The sequence below is a fragment of the Magallana gigas genome, chromosome 4 (assembly GCF_963853765.1).
Source record: "Magallana gigas chromosome 4, xbMagGiga1.1, whole genome shotgun sequence".
Taxonomy (NCBI): Eukaryota; Metazoa; Mollusca; class Bivalvia; order Ostreida; family Ostreidae; genus Magallana; species Magallana gigas.
Window position 1 is genome coordinate 24731191 of NC_088856.1, and position 19449 is coordinate 24750639.

At 33.6% G+C, this 19449-nt stretch overlaps 2 protein-coding genes across 3 annotated transcripts; one reads left to right on the top strand and one right to left on the bottom strand.

The window, feature by feature from the left end:
• Positions 1-3227: 3227 nt before the first annotated feature.
• On the bottom strand, positions 3228-5041 carry LOC105338079 (uncharacterized). The gene is made up of 2 exons (XM_011443054.4): positions 4244-5041; positions 3228-4002 (listed from the first exon to the last, which is right to left on the bottom strand). The coding sequence occupies exons 1-2, from the start codon at positions 4926-4928 to the stop codon at positions 3383-3385; spliced, it is 1305 nt and encodes a 434-aa protein (XP_011441356.4). The 5' UTR covers positions 4929-5041; the 3' UTR covers positions 3228-3382.
• Positions 5042-6651: 1610 nt separating this feature from the next.
• LOC105338071 (copine-8) lies at positions 6652-19152 on the top strand. Of its 2 annotated transcripts, none has more exons than XM_034450313.2 (20): positions 6652-6847; positions 8172-8259; positions 11341-11444; positions 11866-11905; positions 12368-12444; positions 12594-12622; positions 12845-12873; positions 13223-13326; positions 13629-13733; positions 13963-14004; positions 14290-14362; positions 14759-14812; positions 15537-15598; positions 15953-16105; positions 17059-17131; positions 17451-17578; positions 17912-18014; positions 18114-18171; positions 18385-18458; positions 18628-19152. In XM_034450313.2, the coding sequence occupies exons 1-20, from the start codon at positions 6777-6779 to the stop codon at positions 18976-18978; spliced, it is 1818 nt and encodes a 605-aa protein (XP_034306204.2). In that variant the 5' UTR covers positions 6652-6776; the 3' UTR covers positions 18979-19152. The 2 variants fall into 2 exon arrangements, with proteins under 2 accessions (XP_034306204.2, XP_034306205.2); XM_034450314.2 differs by having other exon boundaries at positions 14293-14362.
• The last annotated feature ends 297 nt before the right edge of the window (positions 19153-19449 follow it).

A 19449-nucleotide genomic window follows, 5' to 3' on the forward strand; every position in this document is an offset into this window, starting at 1 on the left:
GGACGTTAGGACTACAGGATAAATATATCACAGAACATATTAAACTAATCAAAACCATCATCAACTGTGTGCTTCATTCCCCTCTATTACAGAATCACCGACAGAATATCGTTGTTTTGAAGTCTCCATTTTGATTTTCAAATCACTTATTTATTCTCTAGAAGAGTCCTCTCTGCCATCCCTTGAGGATATGATTCATGACAATGTTTGAATTGCACCGAGAACACGTTCCTTTGAGTCGAATGATTTTTCCTGGCAAGATCTCGTAATTATCCGAATCATCCACATTGAAATTTAAACGGACCAATATTTTACATTGATAACAATAGGCTTCAATATTCCGTGTAACCCTGAAATGATACAAAATCTCTGTCAATTTAACACGTTTAAAGATTGTAGTATTAAATAAACATTATACTGTTAAACCAAGCTAGTTAAATCAATCTATTAAAAATAAACTTGATTTGTTGATATTTTATGAATTTGTAATAAGACACACTTGATTTTTCAAATTTCATAACGATTAAATATAATTATCATTGCATGTGACAGCTGTGAGGAAATTCGAGCTGAGGCAATTCGAGATCCATTATTGCAACAAGTTGATGCATATTTACCTTTGTACTTTCCACTGCTGCCAACACTTATATATGACGTAACCAACAGTCATATTTATGTTAGCATTATCGACTCTGAATTTCTTTTTTCAGTGAGGATCTCTCACGGAAAGAAACCGAAACCAAATATTGGTTTTCTTTTTAGCATTCTTTGTTAGGTCGTACATGGTATTCTTCGGCCTATAGATATTTTCTCTTGCCTAAGGTTGATTGAATCCCGGTAGTACACACAACTGTTAGATAAAATTGCACCACGCCACAGATAATTAAACCAAATCACAATCATGCCATTATACTTCAATATCATTAAAAATGACATGTGCACGCACGAATTATATGCTGAATTGCATAAAATTGGGTGCCAAATTAAAGAAACAAATTCCCATAGATGCAGGATAATTATTTCTTAATGTCAAGATACTATCTCATTATCAAAATTACTTTTTTCGTCTTTTAAGACCGGTGTAACGAAGAATATTGACCCGGGTTGAAAATTGACCCGGAGGTCATTTTTCAACGTTGAATATCGACCCGGGGGGGGGGGGGGGGGTCATTTTTCAACGTTGAAAATTGAGACCAAATTCGTGAAATTTATACCCGGGGTCATTTTTCAACGGTATGAGAAAGATTTTTCTAAACTCTGATGACCTCGACACGTTGAAAATTGAACCTGTTGAGAAATGACCTCAACCTCAGAGTTTTTATCTGAACTGGAACTTACTCTACACGGTTTAAATGTACAATCATGCACATATTTGAAAGTTTCAGTTTTAAAATGTTCATACTGTCCGATACATATGCGGACGTGGCTAATTTCTTTCAGGTTGATATGTCCGATTAATCATTTAGTTTTGAGACCGCGGAAAATATGATATCCATGTATCATTACAATACTATGTGAATAAAGCTAAAAAGATGACCGTTTGCTTCGGAATGGAACAGGAAATATTATTTTACGTCAATTACGGAATAAAGCTAGTAAAGCTTACTTATTTAAGGATTTTTTTTAACTGATGATAGTCGATGTTAATACTGTGAGTCTGAATCTGATGGAAATGAGATTTTTCCCCTGGATAGCCATGGTAAACTCAACAATGAGACGAAATTTTTAAACAACTTATTTACATTAGTGTACCTTTTTATATGAACTATTTACTTTATGGTAGTTCTGATTTTTCATTAAATAAAACTGTAAAATTGTTTCCCATGTTTATACTTATATTAGAGCTCCAAAGCGTTTTTGATTCACTTAATCAAATATTTATTACATATTTAAAGGGATAATATGTAATTTCAAAAAATAATTATTTAAGTCTCATTTTTTACCAACACCCCCCCCCCCCCCCCCGCCTAAACATGTAAACATGTAAATCTAAAGAATAAATATGTAAAAACTGATAATTTTTAATTAAATAAACTCAAGTTATAGTTAAACTCAAGGTTAATTTGTGCTTCTTTGTTGTTGAATTTTAAACCGGTTTCATGATAAAAATTCCACGATGCGGGTCAATTTTCAACGGATTAGGGTCTTTATTCAACACCTTTGGTCTCAATATTCAACGTGGTAAAATGACCCCCGGGTCAATTTTCCACCCGGGTCAAAATTCTTCGTTACACTGGCGCATATACATGTAACTGAAATTTTACGCTATCGACTGATTAATTCAATTCGTGACCGTATTCACTCAAACCAGTTACCCATGTACATGTATATATATATAAAATGGCACTGTGAGGTACAAATTGTATGCTGGCAATGAATAGTAATGTCAAGGGTCTAATTATACATGTACACAGCATAACGATACAAGCTACATTAACATATGAGTAAAAAAAAAAGGGGGGGGGGTTACGTAAATATACATAAAGAAGAATAACAAATGCTAAAACAATGCAAGTTTTAGTTGGACAACAGTCTTGCTCCTGGATTTTTTTTAAAAATAAAAGTGCTTAGTTTTTTCAATGTTTTAAGTATGGCATCTTCAATTAACATGCAGTTCTCAGTTTTATTGTACGTATTGATTTAGTTCGTGACAATTCTTGCGAGGTAGAAATTAATTTCTATTGTAAAGTTGAAAAGGATGTTTACTGTAGAATATAGGGAAAATTCGTCCGCTAAGTTACAAGTGTTACAGAGAGTACTATTCCTGTAATTTACAGAAAGTCGATCCATACCATCTACCAGTCGGAAATCAAGTAGGCGAATAATTGTATATTTCGTAACTTCGGGAAAAGATCTCATATATCTACATTATTACTGTTTTAAATGACGAGATGTTCATATAATCTTTTATTTAATTTTCTATTTTAGAAATAAAACTTGTCGAAAAGATTTTTGTACTTACGAAGGAAAAAAACTGCCATAGAGAAAAAATGTATCGTATGATATTGAGATCTTTCCTATTCGATCAAAACTTTGATAAAGTCAAACACCTTTTGTACGCAGGCACCTGACGAACGTTACTCGTATGATTTTTTTCATAATAAAAATAAATGCCCCATAACTAATTAAATCTTTTCGGTGTATGTATTAGATTTTTTTCATATGGAAGCCCCCCCCTCCCCTCCCGAAACCCCCTTGTCATATAGTTAATTTTGAATTTACTGGGTTGTCTATTAAGATACTAAATATTGCAATATCTTCATAGATTTTAAAAAATTTCTGTCTAGTATACATACAACTACATGTATCATATATGTACATGTATACACGGTATAATTTAATTACAATTAAATTATTTAATAAATCATCGGTAGATCGAGTGTTAATGTTTTAAATTTCTTTTCGTTGAAGGCAGGGGTTTTTGTTTTTTCTCTCTCTCCGAATCTAACTTCTGTCGGTGGTGACTGTGATAGTGATGGGTGTGCAGAACCGGAACTGACGAAGGAACAGGATGTGCCTTGTCATCATCTGAGGTGATGATAGACATGCGCACTCCAGCTTTTTGTATAATATGGTATCTGTCGTTCAGTTGCTTCTTCAGAATATGGTTTTCGTGTTTTTCTTTCTCGAGTTCACCAAAAACTTTAGATAATTTGTTCGACGTGGTATCCACGCGTGTCTCGAATATCTTAGCCTTAATCTGGTCAGATATTTCAGGATTTGTTTTCAGATCTTTCAAAGGAATATCCGGATTAGCAAATACTTTCAGACACTGCTCCAAGACAACCTTAGAGTTCCCCTTGTCGGCCGCTTTTGTGCATTTCAATAAAATATCCGGCGCATTGTCGCGACGGAATCGCTGTGTTGGAGGACCTTTGGACGTGGTGCTAAACATGGCAGAATTTTTCTTCAGATAATTCACCAGGACACTTTCACATCGTTTCTTTAGTGGTAGCATTTCATATTCTTCAGCGATGGGTAGCAATCTAACGGCCGTTTTCTCTTACAAATAAAATAGAAATAATCGACATTACTTTTGAGTTCCACATGATTGTCAAATTAAGTACGTGTATATAATACATAATTAGGAGGAAAATATGTTGCTCTCTCTCTCTCTGGCTCTCTCTCTCTTAAATTCTAGAGAGAGAGAGAGAGAGAGAGAGAGAGAGAGAGAGAGAGAGAGAGAGAGAGAGAGAGAGAGCAACATATATGATTTAAGAAAAATACAAATGCATTTGTGTACCTGTTAGATCCCGTATAACTCCCGGGTGAAAGAATGCAAGAAGTTCCAAAAAGTCGTTGTAACTTTTGTCCTTGATGACAACTTCTGGTTTCACCCTTAAAGATTTCTCTCCCGAAGCAGCATGCGCGTTAGCAAACAGTTTCTGAAAATATTCGGACGCGTACCCTAGCAACGAGCGGTGTATGTAGAACCGTTTACCTTCCACAACAAGAACAGTGTCTGTGTATATACTGTCCATTAGGAACGGAAGCGTGGTTGACTCCGATGACGAAGAAGCAACTTTACTGCCAAAGGCATAAGCCCCACTCCGCACCGACGGCCCAGCTCTTCCTCTGGGGGAGATTCCAGGTGTGTACCCCAGTTTGGAGGCGATTCCGTTCGAAGACTTGAGGTTCTTTGAAATTTTTCTAGGGGTGGATTCACTGCTGGTATTTTGGCTGGACACCGATGTGTCCTGTTTCTGTGCATCTGAATTGGCGTCATCCTTTTTGGAAGGTGTGGAATCTGGTATTGGTTCTTCGTCAGGGAAATGTTCCGTCGAATCTGTTTGAACAGTACCGCTCGCCATTGTTAATCGAACTCCACCGTGCACTGATCGGCAATTAATTGTGTATTGCCATGGAAAGACTTTTCGCAATAAAGGTGTAACGTTTCGTATATCAAGTTTCATAAATACAAATAGCATGAACCTTGAAGCTTGGAACGGTCAGTGAATCCAAATTAAGAACAAAAAGTACTAGTATTCGTTGTTCTAATTTAAAACACACTAACACTTATCTTTTTATCATTAAGTTTCACTGTATGACCCTCGGGTTTTCTTTTTCTAAAGTTGATCTGATAATTTTTCAATGAATATCGCTGTATATTGGACTCTTTTAAACATTGTATTTGTAACTGGTTCCAACAAATTTGCTCTCTCTCTCTCTCAAAAAAAAAAAAAAATGAAATTCATAACAATGTATCTTAAAGATCTTAACTTTATGTGCAATTATTTTACCACTTAAATTCAATTTTTGTGACAAATTTCGGTTAATAAAATACATTAACTTTAGTTAATACATGTACCTCTAATTGATAAACTGGCTCACTTACTGTAAGCACATCATGCATATTAAAAACCCAAAATTTACAATCCTACAAGCGCATAATTTAATTTTTATTAAGCAATTAATTTCTCTCTCCACTTCAAATTTCTAAGCAATTGATTTCCCGCTCTATTTCATTTTTTGTTTTCAATATCTATAAAAACAAATTTCAATTTTATTTATGTTATATAATTAAATTTTCATATTTCATAGCAATTCTCAAATTAAAGGGGCATGGTCACGATTTTGGTCAAATTTCATTTTTCTGTTTTTATTATTTACAATGCTTTATGAATGCATTTCTAATGATCAAATGAAATTTGGGTGCCAGTCGATGATTTTTATGCAAGATACAGGGCTCACAATTCTCAGTCATCATGTAAACAAGGCTCGTGCCCTGTTTTTTGTTTACATATGTTAAATATACCAGTAAAAATCTTTTTCAAGATGATCTGTCTATATTCTTGTTCATTTTAAGCATAAATAAACAGTTCCTAACAATTTATTTAACATATTCATTTTAGGTCTAAAACCCAAATTTTCACTTCAACATTCAAAATGTAAACACAAGCTTTGTTTACATAGAGAGGAATTGTAAGCTCTGTAACTCGCTTATGACTCAACAAATGACACTCAAATTTTGGTTGCCTATTTAAAATGCCTTATTGAAGCATTATTAACATTAAAATCGAAAAAAATAATTTTCGACAAAAATCGTGACCATGCCCCTTTAAATGAAGCACTCACGCACTTCGTGAGCGAAGCTCATGGCTGGGTTCTTACTTATTTTGACTCTAGGCACTGGCGTCGGAAGCAAATTGAAAGTGTGGGGGGGGGGGGGGGGGGGGCTAGACTAATCCTCAGAAATATTGAGAAAAAAGTAATTCCCAAAATCATGGAAATCCTAATCCGGGGGGGGGGGGGGGGGGGGGGGGGGGAAGTATACCTATACTTTCAACTTACTTACCCAAATTTTTTTTCAAAATCATGAATTTCCTAATCCGTAGGGGGGGGGGGGGGGGGCTAGTTTGCTTCTGAATCCAACTTCTCAAACTTTCAAGGTAATTTTAGGAACAATAATCTTTCCTGCGATAAAAAGTGGGGGGGGGGGGGGGGGCTGAACCCTCTATCATGCTATGTTTCTAATGGATAGGTATAACTTTGCAAAAAAAGTGGGGGGGGGCTAAGCCCCCCCCCCCCTAGCCCCCCGGTTCCGACGCCTATGCTAGGTATTATTTATTGATAAGATTGCCGACTCCTGAAAGATGGGTTTTACAAATCAACTTCCCTCTTCCTCATTTTCCGGAACTGTCAACTGCGTATTCGTTTTGGGGTTTATCATGTTTACATCTTAGCGGAAGTGAAGAAGTGTAAACATCACTGCTACTGGAACATTTGTAAATCAGTTTGGTGTCGCCACATTAGTGCACGCTCAAAAAGGACGCACCATGGCTCAAGGATTTGTGCCTGGGTCAGCCGTGAACCCCTCCACCCAAGTAGAAATAAGTGTGTCATGCAGGTAATATATGCAGTATGCCTCTATGTGAAAACCCTCCTCCGAAACATAATCGACACTCCCATCTTCATGTCCTCATCAATCATACATAAATTGTGTCAGTGTTGTTGTTATTATTTTTATAGAAGTGTACACGTTCAGAAATACTAAGGATTCCAGTCTCCATCCACCCGATATCTGTAACAGGGAATGAGCACCGAGGGTGGGGGAAGGGGGGGGGGACTTGTTTGGCACTCCTAGGATTGTATATTTTGATAATGTCGAACACAGTCATGTTTAAGAATAAGAACGGTTATAATATGGTACATGTAGACAATTCGATACAATTCAAAGGTATCTAAAACATATTATTAAAAGTAGTAAAAACATCATAGATACTACTAAAGACTACTAGATTATAATGGGGAGGGGGGGGGGGTGTTAAAGCAGGAAGTCTGTCATGTGCATGTACTGCAAATATGTTCTTTGTGGTGTTTTGTCAGCAGTTGAAATTCAGGGGGCAATGCAAGGGGTTTTGACTTGCCCTTATATAGAACTGCTCCAAATGTTAATTTTTCAGAAGTACTGTAAACCCACTTTTATTCGTGACGACTTTATTTCATGATTTACTCATGCAAGAGTGTTTCGGGACAACCAGATTTCACGATCAAGTCATTTCCAGACCCGTTTTTTTATAATAACTAGACGACATCGCGGCGAGAAATATTCGCTACGACGAGGCTCTCGCACACCTCGCAAAAATTTCTCGCATGTGAATAAAAGTTGGTTAACAGTATTATAATACACAGTATTATAATACATGGAAAAATATATTACATCTGATTCAGATGTTGGTAATTACGTAATACATCGACACAGATCCATTCAGGTACACTGTCATTGTGGGTGAGTCATGATTGTTCAAACTGATATTTCAAAATGACAGGAGTTTCCAAAGGGTTCTCTCATTTTAAAAATCTTCACAGTGACTAGTGTGAGGTTTAATGCATGAACAGTCAGTGAGTCGGAGTGACATAATTTTTATGAAAGTTAAAACAATATTAATTTTCATTTACAAACAAATCAATGAAGAACCAGTACCAACTAATGTTTTTTTTATTAAATTTACAAAACACTCTTTTAATTGTATTGGACATGCAAGAAAATATTGATACACAGCAATCATATTAAATGAATGTTATTGTGTAAACACAATTTTTTTTTTCATTTCAAATGAACACTTCAGTTTCAGTAAATATCTTATAATAGTATTCGTATACGTAACATGTCTAAGGATCCATAATAGCAATCGGTTGTAATTTGTTTGTTATTTTATTGCATTCACCAGAAATCTTCAGGACAAAGATACATTCTCCAAATCCGACCCTATGTGTGTATTATTCACCAAGGATGTGAGATCTGGGTCTTATCATGAGGTAAGGGTATTGGCCAGGTACAGGACTACATGTAGATAGCTTTTACATGTTAAATTATATATTTTTTTCTCTACTTGGTCAGATTAAACATAAAACATCCAAAGTCAGTTAAAGTGCCCCAAAAATTTTCAAAAAACGGCTCAGAACAGATATCGCAAGAAATGTATAAATTTGGATAGAGCAATATCTGAATGACCAGAAAACACATATATGAGCTCTGGAAAATCAGATATTATATTTTTCAGACATATTTAACAAATCCAGTGTAATTTTAGAAGTGAATTACGTAACTTCATGGAATACTATACAAAATGTAAAATAAATTTTTATTGTAGCATTCAAAATAGTGTTTTAAGTAATAATACTTGATGCAGATAGAGTAACTATCCAATTAAAAACCATAGTTCAATGGAAAATTGACTATCAATTCTAAAATAGTCCATTTACCACATAGTATCTGTAAGGTAAAAAGTAAAAAAATGTTGTCTTATAAGAAACTTATTTTATTTATTCTTTTTTAAAACTTACATACTAAATTCAACAGAGAATTATGCATCTGCTTTCATTTGTATACCTTTTACGAAGAGATTTTTAAGTTTTTGTTATGTTGAAACTCAGAGGAAATATTTTTTTTAGACATTTTTTTTTTGGTCTTCTTTGTAACGTAATTCACATTAATTCTTTAAAGTGCAAATCAATACGTTTTTTTATGATTAAACAGCAGTATTTTTACAAATGAAACTATGGGAAATAAAAAAATATATATTGCAATACCTATGCAAATGATAAAATATATCTCCAAAGTGTTATGATTGTTTCAAATCAGATTATGGCACATTTCACTTATCTTGTTAAATATCAGGGAAATTCAAAAGGTGCATGTTCTTAAAGAACATAATAACTACTTACTTACAGATAATAAAGCAATATTTTCTTGTGTCCATATAAATTTGATGGGAATGGGCAATGAATTATATTTCAAAATAAGTCTGTAGAATAAAACAAGCAACGTAACGTAATTCACGAACGAAGTTGTAAGAGTCAATATGGAAATAAAAATAAAAAGTAAATAAAGTTAACTTATTAAAGGGATTTTAATAGTTAATCACACAAACTTTGAACTTTTCTTCATATATTTCAGAAAATTTAAGCATATTTCTTCCTGCTATACTGGGTCGTTCAAAGAGCAAAAAATATCACTATTTCTCTGTACTAGGAATCCAAGTTTTGTCTGTCTGTTCAGGCATTTAAAGGACTTTTCCCCACCTATCATAAATGTGATATGATATCCCTGGTCTTATTCGATAATTATTTCAACATACAGTGTACTATAAACCATCGTACATGGTGGCAACATGCACGCATCTACTTGATACTTGCGTTCACCTAATCACCAACAATATAATTATATGTTCCAGTGCTTGCTTTCTGTAAAACTATTGGTAGGGGTGTTACCCTCACTGCCTTGCCAAGGAACAGAGCTCATACAACAAGTTACCCACTCTTTGCAAGCCACATGGTACCAAATTGACGTTTTTGAAACTTGCGTCCCAGAAACATGATCTGCACGGCTATTACAACTCACAACCCCCCCCCCTCCCCCACCCCGTGAAATAACAGCATAGTAACCTCTTTTTTGCGATAGTTTTCTCTAACCTTTGGTCTTTTTTGTTCCCAGGATTTCTGTTAAAGCTTTGCATATTTCATTCTAGTCATTATATTAAATTAAAACAGTAGTTATGTTTGTTCGTGAATTACGTTACACTGTTGTAAATTACGTTACACTCTAATATAGACTTATACCTCATTTAAACACCAAACGAATCAATGTTTCATATTTATGATATCAAAGTTTAACCTTTATTCTTCATTCTCAATATAAAATTCCAATAACATCATTAAAAACCAAAAAGTTTTCTTCAGTCACAAATAAGCATTATCACACTTCTGACGATTGCGTACACAACTGTAGTAGTCAAAATGGTTACCGCATGTAAACTTTCTTTCTACAAGTGCGTGTACGTTAAGCGGTGTCAATGAATAAAGATTCATGGTGATTTTGCCCCCCTTTAGGATTATTTTACAATATAAAGTAAATCGGTCATAACGTAATTCACTGTAACGTAGTTCACAGTCTTGACTTTTAATCAGAATACGAAATAAAACTGTGGCAGTTAGAAGCATTGTGTATGTAGTAACAATGATAGGCATCGGTGTGTACATCAGTCTGGATAGTTGAAGTTTGTAGCATTCAGGAACTGTTTGCAAGATTGCGTAACGTAATTCACAATTTAATGTAAATATGGAAATTTTTCGAAATTTGTCATTCTTTTTTCAAAAATGGTATCTTTTGTTAGTGAGTCATAATTTTTTTCATATCTTTGTAACTTTGTGATCAGTTTTATCCATTTAACCTCACGGTAAACGCCTATTACAATTTCATTATTGATGCAAGAAAATCGTAACGTAATTCACAGCATTAAATGGGACACTCAAATTTTGGATTGTATTTTTTTCTTCGGCCAACAGGGAGAAAATTATAGACAAAAAATGTAAAGTCTATCCCCTGATCATAATAATATTCATCACTTTGCTTCCTATATTGGTGCTTTTAAATTATTTTTTGGTACCTAAATACGACCACTCTCGTTTGTGACATTTGGTTTTGATCAAATTTGGCTTATAAATTCTTTATTTTAGTACAGTAAATGGGATTAATACATCGTAATATCTTAATTCATAAGTCAGTCATACCTAGATATTAAATTTAATCCTCTTAACAATTAAAGATGGAGAATTTTGTTTTCAAAAATCGCTTGTGACAACGAAAACTGGTTTTGGGGCACTTTAACTGACTTTGGATGAAAAATAAATAACATTCTTTTATTAACTGTAAACAGTTTTATACATTATCAAAGGATAACAGAATACTCAGAACTGAATAACAATGGTCCTCTCCACAAAATATTACTGTGTTAATTAAACAGTCTTGATTGCATATTCCAAACCATCTGTATGTGCTTGATATTTTTCTTTTTTAGATGTGGTTTAACAAACAGTTAATTTTTTTTTGGTTCTTAGTTTGGTAGAACAGAGATGATAAAGGACACACTAAATCCTGACTTTGTAACCAAGTTTGTGATGAGTTATTTCTTTGAAGAAAGCCAGAAACTAAAATTTGAAGTGTAAGAATACCAGCATACACAGGTTTCAATGAAAAGACCACATACATACCCAGAAATCGAATACCTTTGTCAGGGCAGAGGTTTAGATAACCATGCATGCATTATATGATTCAAGAACCATTTTGTAAATGAAAATTACTCAAATAAACCATATATTATAAAGCCTGAATAAGATTACAATCATTATGCCAAAAACCCCTAGGTATCTCTAGGCAATTAGCCTTTATTTTAAAAGAAAATGGTAAAAATTGGATATCCTTCTATAGACTTCTAAATGTGTATGAATTTATTTTCTTTATTTACTCTATAAAGTTAATAAAATTGATATGATGAATTACAGTTTACATTTACAGTGTATATATCGTAAAAATCGGTGGTATGAGCTTTAATTAGCATTGTTGTCTTGATATCATTTTTTCAGATATGATGTAGACTCTCCTAAGCAAGCTCTTTCATCTCATGTAAGTACTTTAAAAAGAATAAGGAATCATACTTTAAGTATTATGAGGTGAGACATGTAATTCTGGTCAGGGCATGTTCAAAGCAAATAAAGCCCTGAGGCAGAAATTATCACCTCATAATATTCAAAGAATGATTCCTTATTCCTTATATAATTTTAAGCCATTGTACGATTAAATATTTGAGTATAAATAAGCAAACCCAACTTGCGCCACAATTATACGTCATTTGGGTTTTATAGTACATGTACAAAATCGATTTGCACTGTTATCACAGGCAAAGACACTGGAAAATGTATTAATATATGTACGTAAAAATTATGAAATAGTTTTTATCTATGCTCTGTCCAAGAATTTGATCCTCTTCTTTGCAAGATTTGAAGTCTGAAATTCAGCTAATTCTGTTATCTTTTACAGGATTTACGGGGAAGTACATTGTAAATTCATATTCATTATCGCTTACAGGATTTCCTGGGAAGACTGGAATGTACTCTTGGTGAAATAGTAGGGGGTTCTAGTGGGAGAATGGATGCCAAGCTTCAGTTAGTTAAATCAGATAGTATTATGGATTTTAGATTACTATTGTGTGATGAGTTATCATTAATACACAATATTGATGAACTCAGTGTAAAATGTAGCTGAAACTATAATTTGTTTAACCTATAAAGAAATTTGATCTTCAAAATTGTAGGGGTGCCAGTGGAAAAGGACAGATTATTGGTAAGTTGATATTAGGCAGAACTGAGTTAAATTTTTAAAAAATGCCTAGATCATAATACGAAACATGTACTGTACAGAATGTTCAGTCCCCGGCAATGATTTAAGCTTTCAAATTCTTGATGTAAAAAAAGCTTCCTTGATATTTTGTTCATTTCACTTAATTTGGAAGGCGCTTAAGAAATTTGTTTTCATTTAACATATTTTTCTTTTTGGTGATTTCAGTAAGAGCCGAGGAAATGAGCTCTTCTAAGGTATGAAACTTTTATTGTTATGAAAATGCTTTTCTGAAAATGCTCGACTACATATGTACCATGATTGAGAAAATATTTTTGCCAAAACACATTCTTTCCCTGGACATATTCTTTCCATATCTATCTATTCATACCTCCAGTGCATGTATATTGATCAATTTTGGACATGTTAGAATTTAAAATTACTAAATGAAATTGGACCAATAATGATAGTTTACATTTACAAGGATTATTGTTTCTATAGAATATTGCATCTTATGTTAGTATCTATTATAATTATCATTTGCATTTCCCCCCCCCCCCCCCCCTAATTTTTTACGATCTATTGGTGTTTTTTTTTTTCCTACAGGAACTCCTCACCCTTCACTTTAGTGGGACCAAATTAGATAAAAAAGATTTCCTAGGAAAATCTGATCCCTTCCTGATCTTCTATAAAGCTAATGAAGATAACAGGTTTGTACCAAGAAATTTTTCTAATTCTTTTATGTTTTCTTTAATTTAAGAATTTCATTTTTCTTCAGATGCAAAAAAACAAAACGTTCAAAGTTAAGTGACAAGGTACAGTCACTTACGATTCATACCTAATACACACATTTACTGGACAGGTTTAATAATTTTCTAGTTCTCACCAAATGACTCTAAATGGTAACTAAAATAACAAGCATGCAATAAATTTTCATGGCAACACAATAAAGTTAAAGTTTGACTTATTTTGACCTTGCACTTACTTATATGTGAGGTTCCTTTTCCTGCAGTTTTACAGCAGTCCACAAGACAGAGGTGATAAAAAATACGCTCAACCCAACATGGCGACCATTCCAGATAGCAGCCGCAAAATTGTGCAGTGGAGATTATGATAGGTATGTATACGTGCATGGCCTTTTACTTTACTGTGTGTGTGTGGAATAAAAGTACATACATGTACCTCTTAACCTGAACTTAGGCTAAGAAATAGGGACATGTACATTGTATTTAGAGAAATCCAGATTGGACAATTTTCTGTAGAGATGCCAATCATACCTTTGCATTTTCAATCCATACTTATGATACTACATGTAAATGTTTTGATGATTTTTTTTGTTTTTGTAGGACTGTGAAAATAGAATGTTATGACTGGGACAGTGATGGAAGGTGATTTTATTATTTGTTATTAATATCATTATCTTAGTTAAATATGAACTGAATGAACCATCACTAACAGTCAGAGTGCAGAGTGTACATTTCATGAATTAAATGTACATGCATGCATAATTTATTAGAACCATGATCCATCATTGCAAACAACTTGCATCTTTATTAATGCACATCAAACATATAATACTCTCCATTCTCAAAAACAATCTCATAGCATGTAAAAATGTTAATTAGGTCTTGCTGTTTTACAATTGACATAATTGGATCTCTGTTTCACTTTAGCAGCCATGATTTTATTGGAGACTGCACTACCAATGTCAGGGAACTAACAGAAAAACCAAACCTAAGCTTTGAGGTAAGATAGGTTTAAAAACTGTGGCATGATTACAGAACCCATACAATCTGGGAGAGTAAGATAACTGATAATGGATATTTTTGCATTCATAGGGGAATCACCCACTGATCAGAGCACAAACAATCATTATAAACCACAGACTATGTACATGTATCACTATATGTATGTAATGTAGTTCTGTTGTCTTTTTCCAATATTTTACATAAAAAATAGAAAGAAAAAAAACTTCCACAAAATTCATGTGATAGAATTTTCAATTAAAAATGAAGAGAGTGATTGCACAATACTGAAACATGAAGAGAGATGATGTGAAACTAAAATCTGTTTTATGTAATGTGCATGGAATATGCATGCACATCGGCTACTCTATTGTTACTACATGTGAATTTATTTCAGCTGATAAATCAAAAGAAAAGAGCTAAGAAGAAGAGCTACAAAAATTCAGGACAGGTAAATTGTATTTCATTTTACGGAAGCTGGATGGTGCTACAAATTACCCATCAGATCTTCCTGCAAATTTGAAATATGATATCTATTAGTATAAACTTCTATCTAATAAAGGAAAAAATTCAAATATTTTTCTTTAAAAATTTAAATATTTTTTGGTATCCTAATACAGAGCTTTTGTCTCAAGAATATCAATGCATGTATGGTCTTAAAGTGACCATCACCATCAAGCTCTATTTATTGAATGAATTTTTGTCCCATGTGTAAGAATGTATATCAGACTATTAAAGCCATTTTTAACATGAGCTTGGACATTTGATGGGAGGTTACTATTTACCAGGTAGTTTGCCCATCAAAACAAGGTGTCAAATATTTACTTCCTGACTTCTAATTTGCTACAGTGTAAGTAAAGCTTATCAATATTCACAGACTGTCCAGATAGGAAAGATCTGCTCTTTTATGTAAAGATGACACTGTTTCAACTAAAATTGGATGAAGTCATACAACAGTCATTGCATTCAGATGTACTTATACATGTATCTATTAGCCAATGACAGGACAGTTTACCATGATTAGACCCCGCCTCCCGCAAATCAGAGTTTGTCACGTACTGCCCATATTTCAAGCTTTTGTTAAAACAGCTCTATTGGGCAAGAAGAATAACATTTTAAAGGACTAACGGTAGTTTGTTTTTCATTTGTTCTATCCATTCATATTTGTTTTTCAGCTTTACTTACTCAGTGTCAAAAAAGAAATAAAACCATCATTTTTGGATTATTTGAAAGGCGGGTAAGTGCAACCAGAAAATAATAACATTAAAAAGAAACCAAAATGATTAAGATAAAATTCTATGCATACTGTGACCATTCAATTGAGATACATTACTGTCAAACTTCATTATCTCGAGCTAGTTGGGACTGTTTATAAACTTTGAGATATTCAAGATACTGAGGGTAAAATACTTAAAAAATAAGTGGTTTGGACTTACAAATCACTTTGACATATCCATTTAGTTCGAGATATCAGAGTTGGAGATATCGAAGTTCAACTGTATAATGATAAATAATGATTAAAAAAAGGAACTTATTTGAGTTTTGATGTATGTCTTAAGAGTTATATTCTTCTTGTTCTTTTTGCTTGTAGTACACAGCTGAATTTCACTGTAGCAATAGACTTTACTGGATCCAATGGAAACCCTTCCTCCCCCAACTCATTGCATTACATCAACCCCTACCAGCCCAACCAGTATGTAGCGGCCATTCAGGCAGTAGGGGAGATTATTCAGGACTACGATAGGTAGGTCATTCTCTAAAACGGGAAGATATTAGGTTGTCTGTTTACATAAAGATATTTTTTAGATTGGATGGTACACATTCATCAGATTTGTAGTTTTGCTTGTCCCAAAAATTTGGAGTCGGGGGTGGGGCAGGGAAGGGGAGAAACAAACATATAGATAGAAACACCCCAAATCCATGGAAATAGAGTCCCTAATCAACAAGTCATTATAGACTTCATTGACAAACTAAAATATTTTACCTCTCTATCACAAATCGGCATTTTTGTCTCTTACATGTCATTAAAAAAGGTAATATATAAGTATGATGTGTTAAAACAACCATTACTTCTCAATATGGTCTTTTGCAATAATACACATAACATATCACTGTAACCATATTATATTTAGCATATATGATATTAGGCAGAAAAATGATTCTCCAAACTGGTTAGCCTGGGTTTGAATTAATTAGCAAATTTCTGAATCTGCTAAATACTTTTATTTATGTATGTTTTACATTTGGTGATGTACTTGGTGGAAGCGACATTCCACTAAAAATGGAAATTGCAAATTGCATAATACACAGACACTTGTGATATGTTAATATGGAACACCACAGCTACCTTATAATAACTAGATATATATATATATAAGATAAAAATAATAGATTTTGATAATTAATGTTAAACTTGGTCTTCAAAAATAAGTTTTGAGTGACCACCTTCACATTAAAAAGCACCATCAAATAAAAAAGCACCCTCACATTAAAAAGCACCATCATATAAAAAAAGCAACTTCACATTAAAAAGCACTATCATATAAAAAAGCACCATCTTCATACATGTATAATAAAGCACCATCTTCACATGAAATAACCACAGCAAATATAATAAAGCAACATCTTCTCGTAAAATAACCACATAATGCAGCTATGGCGTGCCATATGTTAACAGTATTCTCTCTGTTCGTACAGTGACAAGCTCTTTCCGGTGTTGGGATTTGGAGCAAAGTTACCTGATGGTTCTGTGTCACATGAATTTCCTGTGGTAAGTTTCCCTTTTGCACATAGATAAAAACACGGTTTTAACGAACACGCCTATAATGAATTGATGCATACAGCGAAGTGATTTTCATTCCTCAAGACTTTATTACATGTTGCAAACTTAATGGATGAAATGAATTACACTTATATAAAAGTAAAATCGCGTGTTCCTGGGACTTTGTTTTAAGCGTGTTTTACTGTAAATGTAGATATGACTTCATGACCCATGAATATGTTCACACAGAAACAAATATCTTGCTCTTTATCAAGTTCCTATGAGAAGAAGATATTATATTTTCAAATGTAAATATTTTGCATTGCAGACGTTTAATGCTGCCAATCCCTATGTTCAAGGAATTGCGGGTATTTTAGATGCTTACCAAAATGCTATCAGAAGAGTGCAACTTTATGGTCCTACAAATTTCTCACCTGTAATAAATCATGTATCACGGTATGAAATGGAAAAAGAAATTCCGACTTGATTTGATTTTTTGTGTGCCTTAATGTGTCTTTAAGTTGTAGTTAACTACTTTAAGTATGATCAATATTTAAGGAAAAAAAATATTTAAAAAATTAATTTTAGATTTTTTATATCAATTTTATTAAGCATTTCTGAATCAATTGTTAATTTTTTAGCTGCTTTAAAAATCCAAGTCTCTTTTCAAAAAGGATGTTTACCAGTATTTTAAAATTGCAGTGTATTTGTACGTTCGTTAAAAGTGCATACAATTTTTGGTCTGCTGTTGCTTCCATGTAAGGTGAATGTGCATTTATCGTTGGACAGGTTTGCGTCCTCTATAAGAGATGGCTCCAACTACTTTGTGCTGCTAATTCTGACAGATGGAGAAATCACAGATACAAGGAACACCATTGATGCCATAGTCAATGTAAGCGCACATTTCAGGCAGTGCTTGCAATGTCAGTGAATGTTTCATGTCACATCCGTGCTTTTTCTTAAATTTTGCAATGCTTTCATTTTGTTATAGGCATCTCACTTGCCTCTGTCAATCATCATTGTTGGTGTTGGAAACGCCGATTTTACAGGTAATTCACTCAGAATTTTATATAATAAGTGCAGAGTCTGCTCACAAACACATTATATTGTAGAAGGAAATTTTTACGGTCATATCGTTATTGATTTTAATTTTTATTTAATATTTATTATTTTTGGCTGATTTACATTGTCAAGCATTATTCTTTTTTTCTAAAGTTATACTTTAATTTGATAAGTTATACTTTAATTTGATATCTTTTCAGCAATGAACATACTAGATGCAGATGAAAAGAGACTGTGTTCAAATGGAAAATATGCTGCTAGAGATATTGTGCAGGTAAAATAAACAAACACACTTTAAGCAAATCTTATTTGTAGGGAAATCAAAATGATGTTTGCTGTCCATACCTTTATATACAAACTGTAATTGTCATTTGTAAAAACTTTTTGTCAATCTTTGGGTACATGTAGTATTTATACGTAATGTGTTAATATTTTTTTGCCAGTTTGTGCCCTTCCGGGATTTCATGGGGGGACAGTATGGAGGCAATGCTCAGATCTCACAGGCGGCTCTTGCCAAAGAAGTCCTCGCTGAAATACCTGACCAAGTGGTACAGTACATGCTAGCCAATAAGATTGCCCCCAAACCACCCAGACAAGATGTTCTTCTACCTGGGCAGAGTCCAGCCCCACAAAACCCACCACCCGGACAAAACCAACCTCCCGGACAAAACCCACCACCCCCGCAAAATCAGGGACCTATGCCATCCTGGGCTAGCCCCCCTCCTGGAGCCCCCAGTGCCCCTCCTCCAGCTGGAGGGGGTTCTTGTCCGTATCCTCAAAAAGGACCATGGTAAACATTAGACATTTATTGGTGCATATCATTTTCTTTCGCAATATTGTTGTCAGTGAAATGTGCTGCCTTTTTGAGGATTTGTTCTTCAACTTTAGGTGTTTTTTATGATGCAAGACTAAAGGGTACTGATTTATATGACTAGTAATTATGTATCAAATGTTTTTTTATTGATAGTCTTTTTTTAATGAAAAAAGGGTCCTTCTAAGCATTTTTTTTCATGAATGTGTGAATGTATAAAGACAAGATAAATACGTGTCTGAAAATATAATAAATCTTTGATTGATAATAGGATTTGAAATGTATCGCACATAATGTGATTTAAGTTCCAAAGAACTGAAGGGTTAACACTGCACCTCTAGTTGAATTTACCTGTACCGTAAATGATATCCTATAACAAAATTTATGAGGTGACATTTTCTAAAAATATTTTTGCTTGTATTTATTTTTAAACAAAAATTTAAAATTTCTTGAA

Coding starts and splice junctions, on each gene's coding strand:
- LOC105338079 (XM_011443054.4), bottom strand. CDS start 4,928: ATGCTATTTGTATTTATGAAACTTGATATACGAAACGTTACACCTTTA. Junction 4,003..4,243: donor AGTTATACGGGATCTAACAG/GTACACAAATGC, acceptor TTTATTTGTAAG/AGAAAACGGCCGTTAGATTG.
- LOC105338071 (XM_034450313.2), top strand. CDS start 6,777: ATGGCTCAAGGATTTGTGCCTGGGTCAGCCGTGAACCCCTCCACCCAA. Junction 17,579..17,911: donor GTAATAAATCATGTATCACG/GTATGAAATGGA, acceptor ATCGTTGGACAG/GTTTGCGTCCTCTATAAGAG. Junction 18,015..18,113: donor CCATTGATGCCATAGTCAAT/GTAAGCGCACAT, acceptor ATTTTGTTATAG/GCATCTCACTTGCCTCTGTC.